The 22,617-nt window shown below is 36.2% G+C and overlaps 1 protein-coding gene across 3 annotated transcripts in view; it reads left to right on the top strand.

Moving 5' to 3' along the window:
• The window catches only part of UNC80 (unc-80 homolog, NALCN channel complex subunit), a 229,921-nt gene that overhangs the window by 69,602 nt on the left and 137,702 nt on the right, over positions 1-22,617 (top strand). For 2 of the 3 annotated variants that reach the window (XM_064587002.1, XM_064587003.1), the window contains exons 16-22: positions 537-685; positions 2,865-3,031; positions 3,757-3,855; positions 6,783-6,997; positions 8,158-8,264; positions 10,093-10,189; positions 16,870-17,042. In XM_064587002.1, coding sequence (XP_064443072.1) covers positions 537-685; positions 2,865-3,031; positions 3,757-3,855; positions 6,783-6,997; positions 8,158-8,264; positions 10,093-10,189; positions 16,870-17,042 — 1,007 coding nt within the window. The remainder of the gene's footprint in view (positions 1-536; positions 686-2,864; positions 3,032-3,756; positions 3,856-6,782; positions 6,998-8,157; positions 8,265-10,092; positions 10,190-16,869; positions 17,043-22,617) is intronic. The other variant, XM_064587001.1, reaches the window with a different exon arrangement.

The following is a 22,617-nucleotide window of genomic DNA, read 5'->3' on the forward strand; positions in this document are numbered from 1 at the left end:
ATAGGTTTTCATTCTCTGAATGACTACAGAGTCTCTGGGAGCGAGAAGCTGCTGGAAGTTCTATGCAGATCGTGGCAGGACTTGGTCTCCTTTTTTTTTTTGCCAGTGCAAGTGTAATTCCCCCCAACAAGGCCTTTCCCCACCTCTGCCTCCTCCTGCCCCATTCACCTGGTTGGCCCCACCCCTACTTCTGAATGACTGAAGGATTTCCACTGAGAAGCCAGCATTCCTCACCACCAGAAAGGCTGAATCAAATAAATTCTCTCGCCAATGAGGGATTATTTTTGCTAAGATGTATCAGTAGAAACATTCCACAACATGATGAAATATATCCTAGTAAAGACTCTGAGGGAGACTATGAGTTGTTTATCTCCAAGTCTGTGTAAAGATGATTAAACCTAGGGGTATCTTTAATCGTTTGTTTCTGCATTTTGTGTAGCCCTTCACTAATTCCTGGGTGCCATGTACTTCATTACTTCTTTAGCCTGTGTAGCTTAATGGAAACAGTGCCTTTAATTGGTGCCTTTGCATTCCAGACAAGGCTGGGTTTGGAAATAACTTCACCACGGTGGACAACAAATCCACAGCCCAAAACGTGGAAGGCATCATCGTCAGCGCCATGTTTAAATCCCTTATCACACGCTGCGCTTCAACCACGCATGAATTGCACAGCCCTGAGAATCTGGTGAGAAGTTCACCTCTTCTTCCCACAGGAGTTCCTGGTCTCCACTCTAAGACAAGTTCTTGGCCGTGGCCCTGGGAAAGACAAATTGAAGTCTAATATGCTGCACCTTGAAGTTAAAAATCTCTATTTTCCCAAAGTGACCAGTAACTCATGGCGGAGCCTCAGTAGCACATTTCTCCTTGTTACTCATTAAACTACTTGAAAACTGACATATCTTCCTCTTCCACCTCATGGGTTCTGTGGTGGTTGCTGAGATAGTTGCAAGGTACTTCCAGTCCTTAAAGAGAAAGAGGTGCTCGAGCATAGCCTATTAGCTCATGAAATATTAAAGAATATTGTACCAACAGTTTTTGAAATCACACTTACTTTAAAAATTAATGTAAATATGCTGCTGAAATTGGTCTTGTTTTCTTTTATAGAACACTGCAATTTTTTAATTACTCCCTCATAAATGACTGTGTTAATTAAACCACTAAACCCACAAGTAGTGTGGGAGAAGAACCAGGCTATAACAAGGTAGTGTTTAATTGCTGCCAAGGAGATTGTGGTTTGGGATACAAAAAGTAGACTAAGGCTGATGAACCCATATGAAAGATGAATTCAGTTCTCTCTGGGGAGTAAAAGTACCTTTCGCTCTCTTACCAATTTGTTACATGTTGGGACTTCTATGTAGGAATCAGCCTATTTATACATATTGACAATATCTGCTAATCTACCTAAATCAAGAAAATCATTTTAAGCTATTCTAAACCACTGAGACTATTCACATACCTTGAGATAAACTAAAACCCTAAAGCAAAGGGAATTGAATTTTGCTGACTGCCAAAGCCACCTCAGCAAAGTTCTTGGAGTCTGAGAAAAACATGGGCACCGTCCATGTGTTTAATTTGGTGACAGCAAGAAGTACTTTGACAAGTTGATTATAATATGTGTGAGCACTTATACATTTCAGTCTGCAAAATCAGGTGTAGAAGAAATAACTGTATTTCTTAATTTTATTTAAATCATCTTGGTTTTGACTTGGAACCCCCATTCCACATTCCACCAGAACAGCTGAAAGTTGAACCCCAATATTCCTGGGTTTCTTTACTTCACAGAGTGGTGCAAAGATCCCAAGTCTTTGGTAGGACCTAGGACCCGAGAAGCTCCATGGGTCTCAACCATCTGTCCATACATATTATTTCATGTACTGCTCTCTGCTGGGTGCTTAGGGCTGGGCACTCTGGTGAATTGGAACCCTTGTTTTGGGGGGTCTTGTCCCATCTGTGGGGGAGCTACCAAAGAGTACAATGAGGGCACAAGATCTTTCTGCCCAGAGGACCGAAAAAAACATTCTTTCCATGTTTTCCTCAGTTACTGTTCCTTCTGATTTTTTAAGGGTCGTGGGCATGATTGTTCCAGTGGTCTTAGGTTTTGAAATCCAAAGATACCAAGGTAAGTATTTCTTAGGCTTCTGTGCCTTGCTTTGCCATGAACCTTTCCTAAGGCAAAGAATGCAGAAACTACCTTCTTGAAGAGAAAGGAGGAAATGCTGAGTGAAAAGGTTAATATCTTAAGGGAAAAAGGTCCTATATATATTTTTAAATGTGGATTCATCAATATATTGGTTTTAATAGCCCTGTATCATCTTTAGTTCATAGTCAAGTTCATGTTCAAATGGGCTTCAACATACACATTTGTTAAATATGTCCAGCAAAATGCACTCTCCTTGAATATCAGGCTCTGTTAGAAGTGTCTAGAGGACTTAGCATATTTTATCACAGTGATGCAGAAAATTTGGAGAAGCCAAAGAGGGACTGAAATCTCTAGTCTAAACAAACTTCTGATTGCCTTTTTTCTGCAGGCATCTCTTCAGAAGTCATAATAGAGAAAATTAAAGCTTGGGAATCCAGTGGTTTAAAGTGTAAATTGATTTCTTTCTAATGATACAGCCAACTTTCTGAATATGAAGCATGGTAACCATCCTTTTTCATACTAAGGATGACAGGCAAGGTTCTTGGTAATGTTGCCATAGGAACAATGGACAGACCGGGTACCATCCATTTCGTTGTAGTAAAATGTCTTCCTTTTATGATTCTAATGCTGATCTAAGCCTAAGGAATTAATTTCTCCCTCTCTTCCTGTGAAAACTGTTTAATCACACAACTTTCCCCAAACTTTCCTTCTTGCATCCAAACAGGGGCTGTATTGTGACATCCGTCAGCTGGTCCAATTTATCAAAGAGGCTCATGGGAATGTCTTCAGGAGAGTGGCCCTCAGTGCTTTGCTGGACAGTGCTGAGAAGTTGGCACCAGGGAAAAAGGTGGAGGAGAATGAATCAGAATCTAAGACTGCAGGCAGTAAAAGGTTAGAAACTTGAGCTATAAATATTAGTGTGGCCTTATGTCAGTAGAGTGTAATTTGTTGTAATGTCCATGTGGTTCACAGGATGGTGTGTAACTCTAGTGCAGGGCTGGAGGAACTGTCTTGTATAAATGGTATCACTGGTAATGTAGCAAAACATGTGTTTACTATGAAACAAATCCTGCCTCTCTATAAATCAAAGCGCAGTTCATCTCAGGCTTACATGCACTTGACCTTTATTTCATAGCTCTCAACAGTATGGTGAAATGCTGTGTTAGTCTTTTCCATAAATAATTTACATTTTTGTCCAGAGAGGAAAAGCAATTATGGATACCATGTCCTCCTGTTCAGTAAGTAATATTTTAAACATGGCAAAATACAAATTGCTGAGATGTGCCCTATTGTTTTTCCTTCTAGTAAATATAAATTTATTGTATGCCTATTCTATAAAATATGCCACTTAACAAGATTAAAAGAAACTCCTAAACTTAAAATTCTGCTTGTAGTTAATGACTCTGCATTGATGGTGGTATTCTTAGACAATAAGGCAGCTAGGTCATGAATCAAATGGTAGGAAATAAATTTCATACAGTATAGACTCATGACGACATAGGGTTTGCAAGCAATATATATTGACTGTAACGGAGTGTTTTGCTTTATGAAGTATATGAAGTATTGAGGAGTGGTGTCATGCTCTGTTTGATTGGTGGACTGCACCATTTGCATAGGTCAGAGGTGGGAAGCATTGTGGATAAAGGCCAGGTGTCCTCTGCACCTGAGGAATGTCGCAGCTTCATGTCTGGTCGCCCCTCACAGACTCCAGAGCAGTAAGTAACATTGATTTTCTCTCCAGTGCAGTGGGGCTGAGCACTTCCCACTGTAAGAAATTCAATTTTCCCAACTGCTGTTTGTTTGCTTGTCATTATCTTTGAACTTTGCCTTGCTTCTGCCCTTTACTTTTTCTTCCCAAAGCCACTAATCTCTACAGACCCAAATCATAAATAACCAACCTCATGCCTATGGGAAGCTTCCTTAACAACATTTCCCATTTCCAATTTCTACCCCACTTCTGCTTTTCGTGCACACTCCTGCAGATAAATCATGAAAACTAGCATGTGTATCAGGTGGGGTGGAGGTGTCATCTACTTTATTGCTTAAAATCACTTATAACTTTTTTTATTTAAATGTATTAATGGCTGTCAATGTGCTCGATGAAGCTTTTCCAAAAATAAGTAAGATAAACTTCTCTTGTGCTCTGATTTAGCTAAAACATAGACTCTACTCCATTTCACCTTGGTCTTCTCCTGAGATCCATTCCAGTGTTCCCTGAAATCAATCAGTTTATCTCCACTTTTTATAATGGCAAAGTCAAAAGCGTCTTAAAATTAGTACCTCCAGAAAATGAGAGAATTACTATAGACACTAAACATACAGTCTAGTTCTAGGCAAGGCTCATTTGTCTTCATTCTTCTTTTGAGAACTACTTACTCACAAGTGGTGTGATCAGTATCTAAAATAGGAACATCATTCAAGATACACCATTTTACTTCCCCAAACCCTGGTTTACTATGAAACAATTACTTTTCCAGAAATTCTGCAGGTTTTATGGTATACCATAATGTATAGTATATAGTCAAGGAAATCACCGTCATCAAATAGGACCATGGTAATTCACAACAAGCAAGGAAAACCTTCAAAGAACAAAAGCCTGCATAGTTTTTATAGCCCTTCAAAATCTTAGAGACTGTCTCTAAGTGCCTGGAGAAAAGTAAAGAGAAGATAAATCAACTCTATGAGTCTAGGGACTATGTGAGTTTTTGCTTACCATTATAGCCCCAATGCTTAGGACTTGACCCCCATAGTAAACACTTAATATCTATTTCAGAAATGAATGAATGAATAACAAGCAATCAATGAAAGGATAGAATTGTGAAATTACCATTAAGTTTTTGTTTCCTTTAACTTCCTTTCTTAAATGTGAGGTTTAAGGAAGTCTTTAAGGACATAGTAAAAAGTCAAACATAAGCTCTAAGGGAAAAAAATTAATGTAAAGGGCAAAGTTCTGTAGCTGAATAGCCACAAGACTAGTTAAAGTCTATACATACAGAGCATGAGCAGAAAAAGGAGAGAGGGCTTTTTTTTCCCCCACAGTAGCACTAGCAACTATTAAGCAAATATGATCAATGAGAATGATCTAATAAGTAAACCGTATTTTAAAAATAAAACCATCTATCTTCATAGGTGATTTCATTTTCTAGATGGCAAAATATTTTCTTTCTCCAGTGTTCTGTAAACACTGTCTGATATCCCAGCATTTAGCATGGGTCTGTTCTTTCTCCTTGAATAAAGATACATGTTTTAATATGCTTCTGCATAAAAATTTCCATTTGGAGGGATGTCATGGAATGTTAAATATAGAGCTTTTCCCTGATCTGGGTGGGCGCAGGAGTTGAGCATGCCAAATACCCTGTTTAGCACTGGAGAAAGGTAGGTGGACAATCCTGGTTCCTCCTTTATCCTCTCTTTCTCCTGCCCTTCCCTCCCCTTCTGGCCCTTCTCTTCTTCTTCCTCCTTAAATAAAAATAAACTAATTAAATTTAGAAGCAGTTTCATATGCTCATTTCTCTGAAACTCATTATCAATACACACCATTGGACAAAGCTGATGTAGCATTTTATTGAGATGTTTTATTTTTATTAGATTTGTTTAGATTTAGATTATTACATTTTATTAGATTGCTTCCAGTTTTTCAGTGTTGACCTATAATACCTCAGCGAGTATTTGATCATCTTTTTATCATGTTAGTCATCATATACATGTTAGTATATTTTCCAGTCATTTCCTTGTGATAACTGTCTGGAAATTGGATTTCTCTGTCATGGCTATAGATACTGGTTTTGGATAACACATTACTAAATTACCTTCCAGAAAAGTTGAGTCTTTTATCTCATCACTGGCAGGATGATGGTAACAAATTGCTTTCTTTTTTCCCCTCTTAATCTTTACCAATTTAATGAGTGAAAATAGGGATCTCATTTCAACTGACCTTCCCCCTCCCCCCCAATTCCTAGTGAGATTAACCTCTGCATATTATGGCCACTTGTCTTTTTCCTCTTGTGGAATGTCCTGGTCAGAAACCCCTTTGCATGTGTTCCCATTTGGCTTATTGAGCTGGACTAATTTTTTTTACTTTTAAACCTTACTTAAGCTTTTTTGCCCTGAGAAAGCTAAATAATCAGGCATGATGAAAATAATTTAGTAAACAGTTGCGGGATGATGCACCCCCTGAGTATGGTTGCATTTCACTTATTCATTTATTCAAATATCATTTGTGAGTTTATTTAGTGCCTAGAATTATGCTATGCTGGGGTGGGGGTGGAGAGTGAGATACAGTACTGCACAAGCCTCTGGGAACCTTCAAAAAAAAGTGAAATATTTAGACATCATAAGTGCTTCTGCTATTATGACTCACACCTGCAGATGAATACCTGCAATAATATTTGGTCTTTTTATTAAAGTTGGAAAAAAATTGATTACCTCTACTTGACAGCTGAGACATGACTGTTTTCAGGAAGACTTCAGAGTCAACCTTGGTCTCACTCCTTCCGCTCCCCCTCTGACTCATCCTAAATCCAAGCCCATCCAAGATCATCCTGCATGAATTGCGTAAATGTCATTGGCAGGAAGTTGAAAGAAATTTAAGGAATTTCCCATGTGAGTCAGACATTTAACTCTACCCTCTGCTTGCTTTCAGTGATGAACAAATGCAAGGGGGCAACCTGGGGCGGAAGGATTTCTGGCGCAAGATGTTCAAATCCCAGAGTGCAGCAAGTGACACCAGCAGCCAGTCTGAGCAGGATACTTCAGAATGCACCACTGCCCATTCAGGAACCACCTCTGACCGTCGCACCCGCTCACGGTCCCGCAGAATTTCCCTCCGGAAGAAACTTAAACTCCCCATAGGTAAAAGTATGTCTGTGTTTATTTATGGATTCTCTTATTCCCTGCCATGTCCTCAAATCAACTCATAATCAAAACAAAGTGATGCATGGTAGGGTAGAGAAGGGGAAAGCCTTCAAGTCACAAGGCTTAATCTTGCTCATTCATTCATTCATTCATTCATTCATTCATCTTTTTTCAGCAGGTATTTCTCAAACTCCTGCTATGTGCATTTATTGTGTGCAAACACAATGATGCTAGGCATCAGGGATTAAATGATGATCAAAATTACACAGTGCCCAACTTTACTGAACTTAAAATTTATTAGGGGTAACAGTCACTAAAGCAGATAATCCTACAACTAAGTGTGGTTGCAAACTGTTAATTTTATGAAGGAAATATATGTTGTGCCATGAAAGCATGCAATGAGGTCTGACCTAAATAGGGAGGAGGAGGCAGAGATCAGAGAAGGCTTCCTGGAGGAAGTGAGATTAAGATCTTCAGGGTACTTAGGGGAAGGAAGAAGGAGAGCTCTCTAAATGGTAGGAATATAATTTGTAAAAGTATTAGGAGGGAAGGAAGTGGAAGAACTGAGATGAAGAGAAGAGTGTGTGCATGACTATGACAGAGCAATGGGGACTTGAGCTTGTGAACCTTGCAGGTAAGGTTGGCTCTTCATCCTACAGCCCTACAGAGCCCAAGTGGGATGTTGAGCAAGCAGGTTACCTTTTTCTAAAAGATCACTGCATGGACAACATACTGGAGGGAGCACAACTGGTTAAGTGAGACCAGATAGAAAGCTGTCTAGTAGTCCAGGCATAAGTAATGGAAACTTGGACTGGGTGGTGACCATGTACAGGGAAGTAGACAGATTTGAGAAATACTTAGGAGGTAAAATCAACAGGACTTATTGGAAGATGTGTGAAGTGTCAAGGAGAACAGGATGGATTGTGGTTTTATTCACCAAAGAGGCCCAAATTCTTTTTGTAGTGGTCTTATTCAGTCTTGTCATTTTATAATCCAACACTGAATATTCAAATCATGTACATTTTGAAAACCACTTGTTTTCACTTCAATTTACATCAAGCCAAATAACTTTCATTGCTTGTTGAGCACATGCTGACATTTCTGTTTAATTCATTTGGGAGAAAATGCTATACTGGTCTAACTTTTTAAAAATTATTAAATAGGAAACTGGCTGAAGCGGTCCTCCCTCTCGGGCTTAGCAGATGGCGTGGAGGACCTTCTGGACATCAGCTCTGTGGACCGCCTGTCTTTCATCAGGCAAAGCTCCAAGGTAAACAGGACATCGCTTATGTAAGAGAACGTTGGAGTCGCTGATAGAAAAATTTCAGGACCAAGAAATGCTAAACACCTGGAGGAGCCAAATAAGAAAGAGTTGAAGAAACTGTCTTCAAATTGAACAAAGTTTAGAAACTTAAATGACCAATGAGAACTAAGATATCCAAGTAGTAGGCTATTATGGAAAAGAAAAAAAGAGTAACAAAAAATTTACATAAAATTATAATGCAGATCTAGAGATGTATATAGGTATTATTTCCCAGCTATTTTAATATTTTAACTTTATTTTTATTATTATTTTTAATTCCAGTATAATTAACGGACAGTGTCATATTGGTTTCAGGTATACAATATAGTCATTCAACAATTCAGTACAGTACCCTGTGCTCATCATGATAAGTGTACTATTAATCCCCATTACTTTTCTCACCCATCCCACCTCCCATTGCCCCTCTAGTAACCACCAGTTAGTTCTCTATAGTTAAGAGTCTATTATTTTGTTTCTTTTTGTTGTTGTTTTGTTTTTTAAATTCCACGAGTGAAATCATTTGATATTTGTCTTTCCCTGACTGACTTATTTCATGTAGCATTATACCCTCTAGATCCATCCATGTTGTTACAAATGGGTTTCCACTCTCACTACTTTTATTTAACGTAGTACTGGAAATCCTAGCCACAGCAATCAGACAAGAAAAAGAAATGAAAGGCATCCAAATTGGTATTTCCCAACTATTTTTAGCTTTTAACATACATGTGAAATTCCTGACATCTCAAGCTCCTACCCAAGGATGCAGTAATTTTCTAATGATCCTCTTTATATATTAAAACACACACGCACACACACACACACACACTTCATCCTCTTTCTATTACTTTTGTGACTATCTGAACTATTCTCCCTATTGAAAAGGATAAAGAAATTCAGGAGGATTTTTCCCACTAAGTGCTTCTTCATAATACTGTTAAGCATTGTAGCAGCATACTATTTGGAAAAGGTAATGATTCTCAGTGAAATCCATTTCCTACAAGAGCCTTTCCTATGCATGATCCATGTCCTGGTCACTATAATTTCCAGCATGTGGTAAGAGTTATATTTCTTTATATCCAAATCATTTGCTTATATTCTTTCTGCTTTGAATCTCACTAAAACCAGTTTTCTTCTATCTGTTTTAATAGTAATATTTTGAAATTATAAAAAGACTCTATCAACCTTATGACATTTAGAAAATATAATTCCTCCTTCATATCCTTTTTACTAAAAAATTGGCCAAATATTGAGAGTATGTGAGGCCCATAGCTTCCTTACTTGCTGAAAATTTTAAGTACTCTTGGCCTAAGAGCAAGATCAAGAGCACATTTAAATTCTTAGGAAAAAAACCAAAGATGTTATTTCACTTTAATTATAGGGTACTTTATGAATTAATTTATACTGGTTTTTCTTTTTTTTTCATAAAGATTTGAAATCTTCTATTTGGCTGTCTTTCAGTTTGGTCTCATTCTCAACTGCGGTGTTTTTTGTGAAGAATGAATATGGCTTGCTGTTCATGAATTTGAGTTTGGATTTTTTCAGAATTAAACTCTAAGAACGTCTCATTTAGTCACTGAATTATTTTAATGGTGCCTGATTATTTACTTTCAACCTATGACTGGATTCTCTTTCAAATTAGTTATAAGTCATGTCTTTTTTGGTATATAGGAATGAACCATAGTGACTGACTAACCAGATGTGGAAGTCAGAAGAACTAAAGTAATCTTCATATTCTAAATAACATTTTTCAAGGCAAGTGTTTGTATAAACACAAAGAATTGTCTTTTTTTCTCAGGTCAAATTTACCAGTGCAGTGAAGCTTTCTGAAGGTGGGCCAGGGAGTGGAATGGAAAATGGAAGAGATGAAGAGGAGAATTTCTTCAAGCGTCTTGGTAAATGTCATGCAGCTTAAGAATTACATCCAATTTTCATCACATAGAACAAAAATTTGATTGGATAAAATGATCCATTTTCTATTTTCATTGATTTCCTATTCATTTCTTTCTCATGTGTGTGTTGTATTACTCTATATAGCTTCTCAATTTTTATCAATTTGGTTCACATCCCTACTGTGTTCCTCATTCCATAGTGGACATTAGGTTTACAAAGAAGAGTAAGAGACAGCCTCTTCTTCAGCTCTCTGTCCTTTGTTAAAATCTAAGAGCTTTAAAGAACCTTCAGATTTCCATCTACCTATCTACTTAGGAATTCTGCACATTATATCTCTGAGAGGTGGCCAGCCACCCTCTGAACACTTCCACCAAAGGGGAGTCTATTACTTCACAAAGCAACCTGTTCCAGAACTAGACAGTTTTAATTGTTAGAAGGTCTTTTCTTATATCCTGAAAATATATTCATCCATAAATTTGATTCAGTGGGCCCAGTTATGATATCTGTGGCTACACACACACACACATAATGCTAGTTTTGCCTTTTATCTATTTCATATTCTCTCTTTTGATCTCACTTCTGCTGGTTAAACATTATTGATTCCTATTTTTTCCCCTTACATGGAAGAGTCTCTAGACCCATCACCATCCGGATTCCATTTTACTGTATATTCTAACTAGATGATATACTTTACAAAATGTGGAGCTTCAGATGGAATGCAATACATCATATTTGACTTTAATCAGTGTGATAAATAGTGTAACTATTAAGCTCCAGGGATATAGCAAGTGTATGAACATAATTTAAGGTTGCATTATCAAGTTTTACATCCCATAGTTGGCTTGTACTGAATTTGGATTAACTTTTGCTAACTCACCTCCACATGAATGAATATCATGCTATATTTTGGTATAGCCATTATTAATTCTTCATCTCAAAATAAATAAAATTTATTGTTTCATTAACTTGGGAGGTGGTTAAGTCACATGCCCAGGAAAGAAATTAAGAGACAAAACACAAACCAAGTTGAATTTGGAATCTTTTCTTCTTTGCAATTGTGCTATAAGGATTCATCTGCAGAGACATACACATTCCCTGTTTTCATCCAAACTGTTGCTATTATTACTGACCAGGACAAATACAAAGATATAACTCTTATGACACTTCTAGTTGACTTTTATTAATTAGCAATTTGTGGGTATGATTTTTCAGCCAACAATATACTTAATTTAATAGGAATTAACAAACATTTCTCATTTCATTATAAAAACATCAGATTTTACCAAAAAATATCTCATTTCACTATAACTCTAAAGGAAATATGCAGCTTAGTTCAATACAGTGTATTCTTCATGAAACCACAGTGATTCCTATGATTACTTCTGGTTTTTAAAAAAGTTCCTATTTATCTAATTTCTTACAGAATTTGGCTAGGGCCTACATCAAACTTCTTAGTCTGTGGCTTTAAGAATCTTCCTAACAACCAGGACCTTTGTCATTTTCAGTCCTTTTGGAGTCTTTTCACTCCTCATGATATTTCAGAGAAGATACACCTAGCATTCAGAACCATCAGTATTATAAGTAGATTTTTGTGGTCTTTTTTGTTTGTTTGTTGTTTTTTGTTTTGAGAATGAAGTATGAAGATAAAGAGTGTTCTCCAGGTATGTGCCGTGTTAGTTGAATGTCATTTGACTAGTACTGTGATTACCTCTGTAAGTTCTTTCTGTACACAGGAGTGTAATTTCATGGAACTGAGAATTAACTTAGGGTAGGGGCTCTCACATTTGATGCCTCCTTAACGAAGCTTTTCTGTACTTACACATTTGTGAATTTTTCTCATTGGTGGAAAGGATGAAAGCATAATTCAGTTGTTTACCTTCCTTCTGATTCCCTTACATCCCCTTCTTCAAGTAGGCCAATATCTTTAGTCTAGTTCCAAACATGTTATCATTAGCATTCTCATAAACCTTTTTTATTCTAGATTTTTTTACCACCATTCCTGCATATTTCAGCCATTGTTTTACATATTCTTTATATTTCATTCACAAATAGGAGAGACTTGACATAGAACCTTGATAGAGTCTGATTCTGGGATCAGTTTGTGTCAGCAAACCTGAAATAATACAGTCTCTTTCTGTGTATCCAGAAGACAAAACTATAAAATCTAAGACTGATACCTAGAATTTCATGTGCTTTTGACTGGCAAGAGAAGATAGCTTGCATATCACCATCATTCTTTGCCCATGTTCTCTGGTTTATTAAAAATTTTGAAAGGTATTTTATGAGATAGTTCCTTTGAAATCTCTTGCAGTAGCTAGGTATCCTCAGCTATTCTAAAAAACTGAAAAAACCATTATCTTAGTACATTGTAATTTACAACTACTGCCTTTGGCCATGTGAACATCTCTATCTCTGGGACTGCTTTGCCTTTTCTCCCTCTTTCTCTCTCTCCCTCTCCCTCTCCCTTCCTCTCTCACTCTCTCTCTCCATCTCTCTCCCTCTCTCTCCTCCTTTCTCTGTCTCTCTCTCTCTAATCCATATGTATAAATGATTCCTGTGTATCCCTTATAGTTGTATTGTCCTTTTCTTTCTCAATTATTTTAATTTAATTATATATTTCTCTGTCTCTTTAAAGTTGTTAAGGAAAACAAACATCAAGCATTCTTACCTTCAATCTAAATGTAGTACTCAAACTTCACTGAGTTAAGATCAAATGCAATAACCAATAGAATTTCTTTAAAATCTAAAAAATTATTCAACAAATGAAAAATATATCTGCTGAACATTTAACAGAGCTGTAATTGCATTTGTAATCAGCTGTCTTTTTCTTTTATGTTTTTATATTCACTAAGAATATTTCATTTTAGAAATAATATTATCTTTGAGGGAAGATATTTTATTAAATCAGTGGGTTTTTTTTAATCAATAAAATTTACTGAATATTTTCTATGTGCTCAATTCGGCCGTAAATTCCATGGGAAATGCTGCTTAAGAAATACTATATTTTGAAATATCCCTTTGTAAATTTAACAGATTATAAAAACTGTATTCTATATAAATTTATAAATGATACCTCAATAAATTTAATTTAAAAATAGCAAATAGAATGTATTGAGACTAAAAAATTAATCCTTATGTCCAAGGAAACCAAGAGGCATCCTTATATCCTAGTAAGTTTATATAAAAGATGAATAGGAGGTGCATTTTACAACCAAATTACTTTTCAACATTTCTTTTAGTAGTTCAATATGGAATGCCAACTGGGAACAATTTTACAATCAGTTTATAACATATACAATGTTGATTTATTTCTTATGGTAAGTTTTTCTGACCTAATCTCTACTTTCAGCATGTACAAAACTCTAACCTCCTTCACCATAAACAATTGGGTATTCTGGGGATGCAGTGTGGCATAGTGGTAAGAAGGCAGGCTGTGGTCACCAGGTCTGGATTTGAATCCTGACTTCATAACTTTCTATTGCATGAACTTAAACTAGGCTAGTTAATCTGTTTCCTCTTTCTGTATCTCTCTATGTTCTTACTGCTCTGTTCCCTCTCATTCACTTTTTTAAAAAATTATTTATTTATTTGACAGAGAGAGATAGCGAGAGCAGGAACACAAGCAGGGGGAGTGGGAGAGAGAGAAGCAGGCTTCCTGCTGAGCAGAGAGCCCGATGTGGGGCTTGATCCCAGGACCCTGGGATCATGAACTGAGCCAAAGGCAGATGCTTAATGACTGAGCCACCCAGGCACCCCATTATTCACTTTTTTAAATCATCTTTAAAGATTTATCTTATAAGGCTGTTACAAAAAACTAATTATAAAATATTTCATACAATATTTAATACATACTAAGTGCTCAAAAATGGGAGCAAATACATGGTTATCCATTAATGTTATATAGATACAATGGAAATTTTCCATTATCAATAGCTTTTACTTACAAGCATGAATCTTATGTCTGAGATCATAGGATTCTACTGATCTTCATACCTATAATAAATATCCATCATTCTGTGAAGCAAAGAATATAGGTTCTTCTTGACAAAGATTGTTTTGATCACTTCTCTTTTCATTATTTTACTTAGACTCCTTAGCCATACTGTTTCTGAAGTTCTTTTGATCAAAATGGAACTTCTGGGAATATTAAATAGGCTTCCTTTAGAATTCATTATCTTGTCAAATAAATATTAAGAAAAATGATGAAAAGCTTATTCTTAATGCATCTTTCAATAAGATGATGGCAACTGTCCTTAATAAATTGGTTAAGTAAGAATAAGTTTATTGGGGCACCTGGGTGGCTCAGTCAGTTAAGCCTCTGCCTTTGGTTCAGGTCATGATCTCAGGGTCGTGGGATCAAGCCCCCCATCAGGCTCCCTGCTCAGTGGGGATTCTGCTTCTCCTTCTACCTCCTCCCCCTCACTCATGCTCACTCACTCTCTCTCTTGCAAATAAATAAAAATTTTTTAAAAAAGAATGTATTGTAAATCTTAATTATTGTATTATTGTAACAAATAATAAAACATCTGGATTCACTAAAAAGAAAAATATCTGGGGTCTATCTTAAATTCAAAGTTTAAGGGACTGCTACGGTTATAATGTCTTTTAACCAATGAGATTTTCTCTGATATGTGTAACTTAAAGGGCTATATATAATTGATTAATAAAGTGACATATAGGTAGAAGAAATCACAGGAAGTTACTGGTTCTGATAGTTTTGATAATGCCCAGGAAATAAACAGAGTAACATTTTGAAAGGCAGCTATCTAGAAACAAGGCTGTCTAGGAAGTGTTTTTTCCTAATCTGTAGCTTTTAGCTATACACCATTTGTGTCATTTGAGATTCTGTCTTCTAAATTTTTTCCACCATCAGATTCTTTGTATGCTACTTCCTTTTGCAGTTGATATAAAATATGCCACACTAATTGGAAAAAAAAATACTGAAGGTGTTGAATATGGAATTTTTAATGTGGAACATTTGCATCTGAAAAGGAAATATACCCATAAGGAATGAAATATGGAAAATTTTAATAATATTTTTTAAGATTTTATTTATTTATTTGAAAGACAGTGAGCAAGAGAGAGAGAGAAGGTGCAGGGGGGAGGGCAGAGGGAGAAGGAGAAGCAGACTCCCCACTGAGTGGGGAGCCCAACCTGGGGTTTGATCACAGGACCCCAGGATCATGACCTGAGCCAAAGGCAGACACTTAACTGACTGACCCACCCAGGCGCCCCAATTATATTTTAACTATATTATGAGGCATTTTTTGTACTTACGAAAATTTTCAAACAGACAAAAAGTAAAAAGAATGGTCTAACGAATCCCGAATATCCATCACCCATTTGCAATAATGATCAAAATTTCCATAATTGTTTCATCTATCATTTATGCTTTTTAAATGTTTTTAAAACAAATCCCAGACATATATACATGTGCCTTTGTGCTGAGACAGCAGGTAGGAAAGTAGGGTAATGGGTGGAAGCGATCAGGGTATTCATAACAGAAGATATGGGAAAGTCATCTGTGACTTCTCAGTGAGAACCAGGAGTTGGTAACCACAAATGAATGGTGTGAGCAGAAATCAAAGCAAGCTCTAAGTCAGTGATTCTCATCCTAGGGGTATATTCTTAGGTGTCAGAGGTACATTTCAGAATCATGAGAAGGGGTTTGAGTAGGGTTTTAAAAACAACATTCAACATAATACCCTCAAATAAGAAACAAATTTTAAATATATATTAGAAGCTATAGAAAAGTCAGGAGATATTTAGGCTTTTGAAAATGTACCTAGGATATAAAAATGATGAAAAACAATGCTTTGTATCATTTTTTTCTTAATGTATGATCCTTAGACTTTCTGCATCAATAAATCACAGGGAATGTTTGTTAAAACATCCATAGTCCCCAGACATGGAATCAAAATCTCTAGTGATGAGACTTGACATTCTGTGTTTAATAAGCTCCAGGCTGATTCTTATTCATAGGCAGCATAACTATGGAAAAATAAGGATATGGAGGGATCAGTGGTTCCCAAGTCTCTAACCACAGTGCTGGGTAAGGCTGGCTGCATCATTACTTTCTGGGAGGTTTGCAAAGCACAAATTCTTATACTCCACTTTTTAAAATTCTGATTCTGAAAGTCTGGATGAAATTCAGGAACTTCCTAGGTAATTCTAATATATAACCAAGTTTGGAAATCCTGGAATTAAATGACCAAATTCTAAGCTTCTTTACAACTCCAATAGTCAATGATTCTTTGTATTGTAACTGAGATATCAAGTTACTGGCCTTGATATTAATTTATGTAACAGATACAAAATTGTAAAATGATTCCATCTTTAATAAAAATAGAAATTAGTTGTTGATTACAGGAAGAATCATTTTAAATATACTAAGAGCTCTTGCCAGTATTAAAGAGGAGACCTGGTAGCAAAATGATCAGATCCTCTATTTAAGTATTTATGTAAAATTCTGTATTTGCATATGCCATGTGTCACCAGATTCCCAAAAGTCATGGTGTGTCTAAATCAGGCATTAGGATGGAAAGGAAGGAGGTGGAGTCAGGGAGAAAGTTTTCAGGCCAACCCTACAGAAAACATGTTGTTATAACTTTGAAGCTCTTTTTTAATCTGTGACCTATTATACTGTTTCTTTTATTCCTCCACCATGGGAAAAAACCTACAGGTTGCCACAGTTTTGATGACCATCTCTCATCCAACCAAGATGGTGGAAAAAGCAAAAATGTGGTGAATCTTGGAGCAATCCGACAAGGCATGAAGCGCTTTCAGTTTCTGTTAAACTGCTGTGAGCCAGGGACAATTCCTGATGCATCCATCCTGGCAGCTGCATTGGATCTTGTAAGTTGCTGGAAAAATTTGTCCACTCTGTATCCCATTACAATTAATACTGCTAATGGGGGAAAGCATGAATCCCTAATCCTAACCCTATCTGTGGAGTTATGGGGTTTTTTTAATTCATGCTTTATAGTTTTCAGAGTACGGGTCTTTCACCTCCTTGGTTAAATTTATTAATAGGTATTTTATTATTTTTGGTGCAATTATAAATGGGATTTTTTCTTAGTTTCTCTTTCTACTTCATTATTAGTGCATTTTCAATCTGCAATGCAACAGATTTCTGTATATTAATTCTGTATCCTCTGACTTTACTGAATTCATTTATCAGATCTAGTAGGTTTTTGGTGGAGTCTTCAGGGTTTTCTACATATAGTATCATGTCATGTGGAAATAGTTTAGGCTTTACTTCTTTCTTACAAATTTGGATGCCTTCTATTTCTTTTTCTTGTCTGATTGCTATGGCTAGGACTTCCAATACTGTGTTGAATAAAAGTGATGACAGTGGACATCTTTGTCTTCTTCCTAATCTTAGAGGAAAAACTCTCAGTTTTTCACCATTGAGTGTGATGTTAGATGTGGGTTTTTCATATATGGCCTTTATTGTGTTGAGAAATATTTCCACTAAATCTACTTTGTTTAGAGTTTTATTTTTTTTTATCATGAATGGATGTTGTACTTTGCCAAATGCCTTTTCTGCATTTATTGAGATGATTATAGGGTTTTGTGGGGTTATGTTTTTATGTTTGTTTTTCTCAGCATTAATGGTAAAAGGAGGAAGAAAGGTGGTGAGGTGGGAGAAGAAAAGGGAAAAAAATAATAAATATGCACTGGGAAGTAGACTGTATAGCATCATGATTAAAAAGATGGGAGGGCTCTGGAATCAGACTACCTGGGTTAAAATGACTCTGACATTTACTAGCTGAACCCTTCTATAAAATGAAAGTAGGAGTAGTAATAATAATCCTCTGGCTAAGTGTGAGAATTAAATGACAAATTAAATGGAAAACCCTCATCAGAGGGCCTGAAATAAGGTAACTGCTCAATAAACTAGGCCATTATTATTATTTTGTTATTATTAGTTTTATGTCTGTCATGTATTAGTTACTTAAACATCTCTGAGTCTTGGTTTAATTATCAATTGGAGGAAAGATATAAAGGAAGGATCACTTGAAGTTAATTGTGCAAAAGCACTATATGATATTATACACATGTAAAGGATTAAAAGATATAAAGTAGATCTAGTTTAAAAAGTGTTTCTGTCAGGTAAACTGCTTTGAACTTATGTCTTAGTTTCCTTTATTTACCTCTGATTTAATAAACTCTTCCTACACTGTATAAATACTGGGTACAAAATACCAGGTAAACATAAAGAATAAAAGTCTTTTATTTTCTCTTTTAAAAAATAAAAACTAAAATAGACTCTTTTTTTTTACAACAAAAAACTTTAAGCCTGCCTATAAATGATCCCTTTTCCAGATTGTATAGCACATAAATAAGTGACCATTAACCACCCGTATTTTACCTTGGAAAATCAACCAAATCTGATAATGTAATTCACATTTTTCTGTGACACTTGCAGCTTTTGCTCTCAGGACAGTGACCAGCAAGTTATGTGGTTTCTCTTAAGCCTGAAATAGAAATACCACTGTAATAACCCAAAATAATGACTCGTTGTGTAAGATTTTTCAGTCAGTTTCCCATTCCTGGATATTGGCCCTTGTGAATGTTTGTAAATTCCAAAATGTTCAGTGTGTGTTGATTTATGCTGTGGTGACTATAAAATGTGGGGAATCATGAGCCTCCAGGAGAGCTGAGGCTGGTGGCAATTAAGCAAAGAACAAATGCCTGTCTAAAGCAAGAGAGTTTGACAAGGCAAGGAGCCAATCCTTTGTTTTTTAAGTGGGAGAACGGTAACTAGCCTGTCCCTCCTTTGAGTTATGCAATGATTCTTTTTAATCACTATTGACCTATTCCAAAAGGAGCAGATTAAAATAAATAAATAAATGTAACAAATTCATAAGAAAAGAACAATTGAATATTTAAATAATGGGTAAGTACATGAACAACCAGTTCATCAAAAATACTTATACGCAATAAAGTATGCCCCATCCTATCTGCACTTGAGAAATGCTCATTAACATGTCCATAAATTCCTATATTATAACTATCAAATCTGTAATGATTAGAAAGTGTTGACAGGTATAAAATACCAGACACCACTACATGGTGTTGGTTAGTGGTGGAAGCAGCAGGATTTTATTAGAGGATAGGATGTCAGAATAACGGGGTAATAGTGGGAGGGCAGTAATGGTGAATAGAGCGATCCTTGGCACCGCCCTGCATAGTAAGTAATTTTAGAATGGATGTAGTCACAGAGGAGGGGCAATATCTATGTATTAATTATACCAAATGGCTAGATGATGGAATTTGGAGTCAGTGTAGCTTAAAAGATACTCATCATATAATTAATTAATTAATTAACCCAACCAATATCTATTGAGAGTTTCCCATGTGCCAGCTATTAATAGGTGCAACAAAACTCAAATTGTTTTGAACCTTTCCTTATAAAGATTAGAGTTGCACAGTGATCTATTTTACAGAGTTCTTGGTGCACAGCATTCTAAATGAATGGATAAATGAATGATTAACATTTATTGTGTACCTATTGTTTCCAAAGGAAAAACAACTGAAGCTCAGAAAGACCAACTAACAGGCCAGGCTACACTGCCAGCAAAGGATAGAGCCAGATTAGATCTCCATCTGGCTTCAAAGACCCTATATTGAGTACTCCACCATATTGACTGCCTCATTAAAAAATTATATGAAATCACTAAAACATGCAAAAATATAAATTCTGTATTTTATGTATGATAATTTAAATATAAGTAAGAAAGTGAAAATGACAGAAGTTAGTTGAACAGTTATTAAATTCACAGTAAAATTGTGCATTAACACTTTATAGGTGGTTTAAACTGTAATGTTCCAGAGGTACTGTCGTGTCCACTTTTGTCTCAAATCCTCATAGCTATTTTGGAAGATTTTAAGACAAAGCAGCATTATCAAATTTCTCAAGCAACTGCCTAACAAGATTAAGGAAAATGTTAATAACAAGTCATATTACCTCAACCTGTTGAAAAATTGATAGAAAGTTATAGGCACAGCTGGCCATACACATTGGAGAATAATGGCATGATGACATTTGGACAACTATTAGTCAAATAAGCACCTGATGACAGAGACAACAGATTGTCCTTTACATACTGGAAAAGTCTAGGTGGGCCCCATACTCTTTCAGAGGTACTGAGCTGAAATCTGCACATAAATATATATCATACAGTGAACATTATTAAGCAGCATTTAAACATTTCCATATAACATAACAAAACTCCCAAGAGCCGAGATGATTTTGCTCAAGGTCATATATGCCAGTCAGTGCTAAAACTGGGTTCTGAGCAGAATCTTCAGATTCCATTCAGGATTCTTGTAGCAGTAGCATATGCTTTCTCTGTAAGAAAAAAAATACATACATATAGATGAAATATATATATTTATTTATATTTTATATTTTTTATTTAAATGAGAATGAGTATCCCTTATACATTGAAAATACACTATGATGAATATGGCCTGCAGAATAAAGAAGATTATAAATGATTTTTAATGTCCAAAAGCATTTGGATCTATTAAAAAGATTCCTTAACACAAGAATACATGATTAATTCATAACCGGAAAATATAGATTTTCGACTTTAAAGATTCACACCACATATTCACTCTCTAAACCAGTGATTCTTAACATTTTAGGGACATAGACTCTTTTAGAATTGGATGAAAGCTCTGGAAATCTTTCCAAGAGAAGTGCACTTATAGAAAAAATTTAACATATATCAGAAGGTTCACGGACTCCCCCAAAACCCATCCATGAAACCAAAGATGTTAAGAACTCAATCTCAGTTAATGGCAAAATGATTATCTGAGAAAATGAGACTCCTTAGTCAAGTAGTTAGGGAATGATTACTTTTATTAACATTTATTGATGATATAAAAACAGATAAAAATATGGGCGCCTGGGTGGCTCAGTCATTAAGCGTCTGCCTTCAGCTCAGGTCATGGTCCCAGGGTCCTGGGATTGAGCCCCGCATCGGGCTCCCTGCTCCACAGGAAGCCTGCTTCTCCCTCTCCCACTCCCCCTGCTTGTGTTCCCTCTCTCACTGTGTCTCTGTCAAATAAATAAATAAAATCTTAAAAAAAAAAAACAGATAAAAATAATTGCTCCCTACATGGAATACTTAGGATTTATGTAAGATGTGTGTACATGGGAGAAATGAGAGGCTTGTCACAGAGAAAGCAAATGAGGATTTGAAAAATAATCCCAACAGAACAAATTAATACTCGTTTCTGAATGGAGATTGTTTTAAGAGGAATATTGATGGATACTTTGATAATCAAGTCTCTTGGGTGTTGAGATTTCATTCCCCCTCACCAAATGGTTTGATTTCCAACAGCTTATGATGCTATAACAGCTTATAACAGTTTTCAAGGAGATGAGATTACAGAGGTTTCCAGATGTAAGTACACTCTGTTCCTAACTATAGCTTGACTCTGACCACTAAGTTGGATTAAATCCCATTGAAAATTTAAAATATATTTTACTTCCCCAAAATAAGGCTATGACCTAATAGTTACCAAATCACTAGATTCTCCTTTCTTCTTTTCCTTTGGAACATACTATGGCCCTGCTTGACCTTCTCAATCTTATAAATCTCATGGTAAGAAATAAAATAAAGGGGCTTGATGCTAATAAGCAGTGTCTTTTGAGTGTCTAAATAAAGAAGCATTTTCTGATCATTGTAGATGTCCAGTGATGAGGTAGCTCCATTGAGAAGTAATGAGCTCTTTGTCACTAGACTGGATTCAATGGGGGCCATTGTACAGGGGCCTCAAAAAGTGGATGGTTTGTATGATTTCCTTTCATACCTGAGTCTTTGATTCTAGGTCAAGGCCAAGGAGTGTGCAGAGGTCAGAAGCCAGAATTCCAGAAGTCAGAATTAGTAAAGGTTTAAAGGAGTGCAGTAGGGGAGATTGGGTGGCTCAGTTGGTTAAGAGTCCAACTCTTGGTTTCGGCTCAGGTCATGATCTCATGGGTCGTGGGATCGAGCCCTGCACTGGGCTTCGTGCTCAGTGGGGAGTCTGCTTGAGGATTCTCTCCCTCTGCCCCTACCCCTACTCGCCCTCACTCACTCTGTCTCTAAAATGAATAAATAAAATTTAAAAAATAAAATAAAGGAGTGCAGTAGTCTCCATTATCAGACAGAGAACCCAGGTAGAACTTGTTGGTAGAAAAAAAGGGATGGGTAAAGACGGTGGTAGTTGTGGTGGTGCCCGTGGTGGTGGTAGAGGATGACAGTAGTAACATTTTCATTATATGTGATGGTTTATAAAGCACCTTCACATTTATTACCTTGTTTATATGAGGGGAAATGAACCAGCCCAGGAATAGCCCCCAGCAAAGGGCACGCTTAAATCCATTTTCTCAAGTATGGAAAAGTGAAGGAACTGAAGTCACTGATGAATTCTG

Source organism: Mirounga angustirostris, unplaced genomic scaffold (assembly GCF_029215605.1).
Source record: "Mirounga angustirostris isolate CCGP_5_RB_7025 unplaced genomic scaffold, mMirAng1.0.hap1 SCAF_3, whole genome shotgun sequence".
NCBI lineage: Eukaryota > Metazoa > Chordata > Mammalia > Carnivora > Phocidae > Mirounga > Mirounga angustirostris.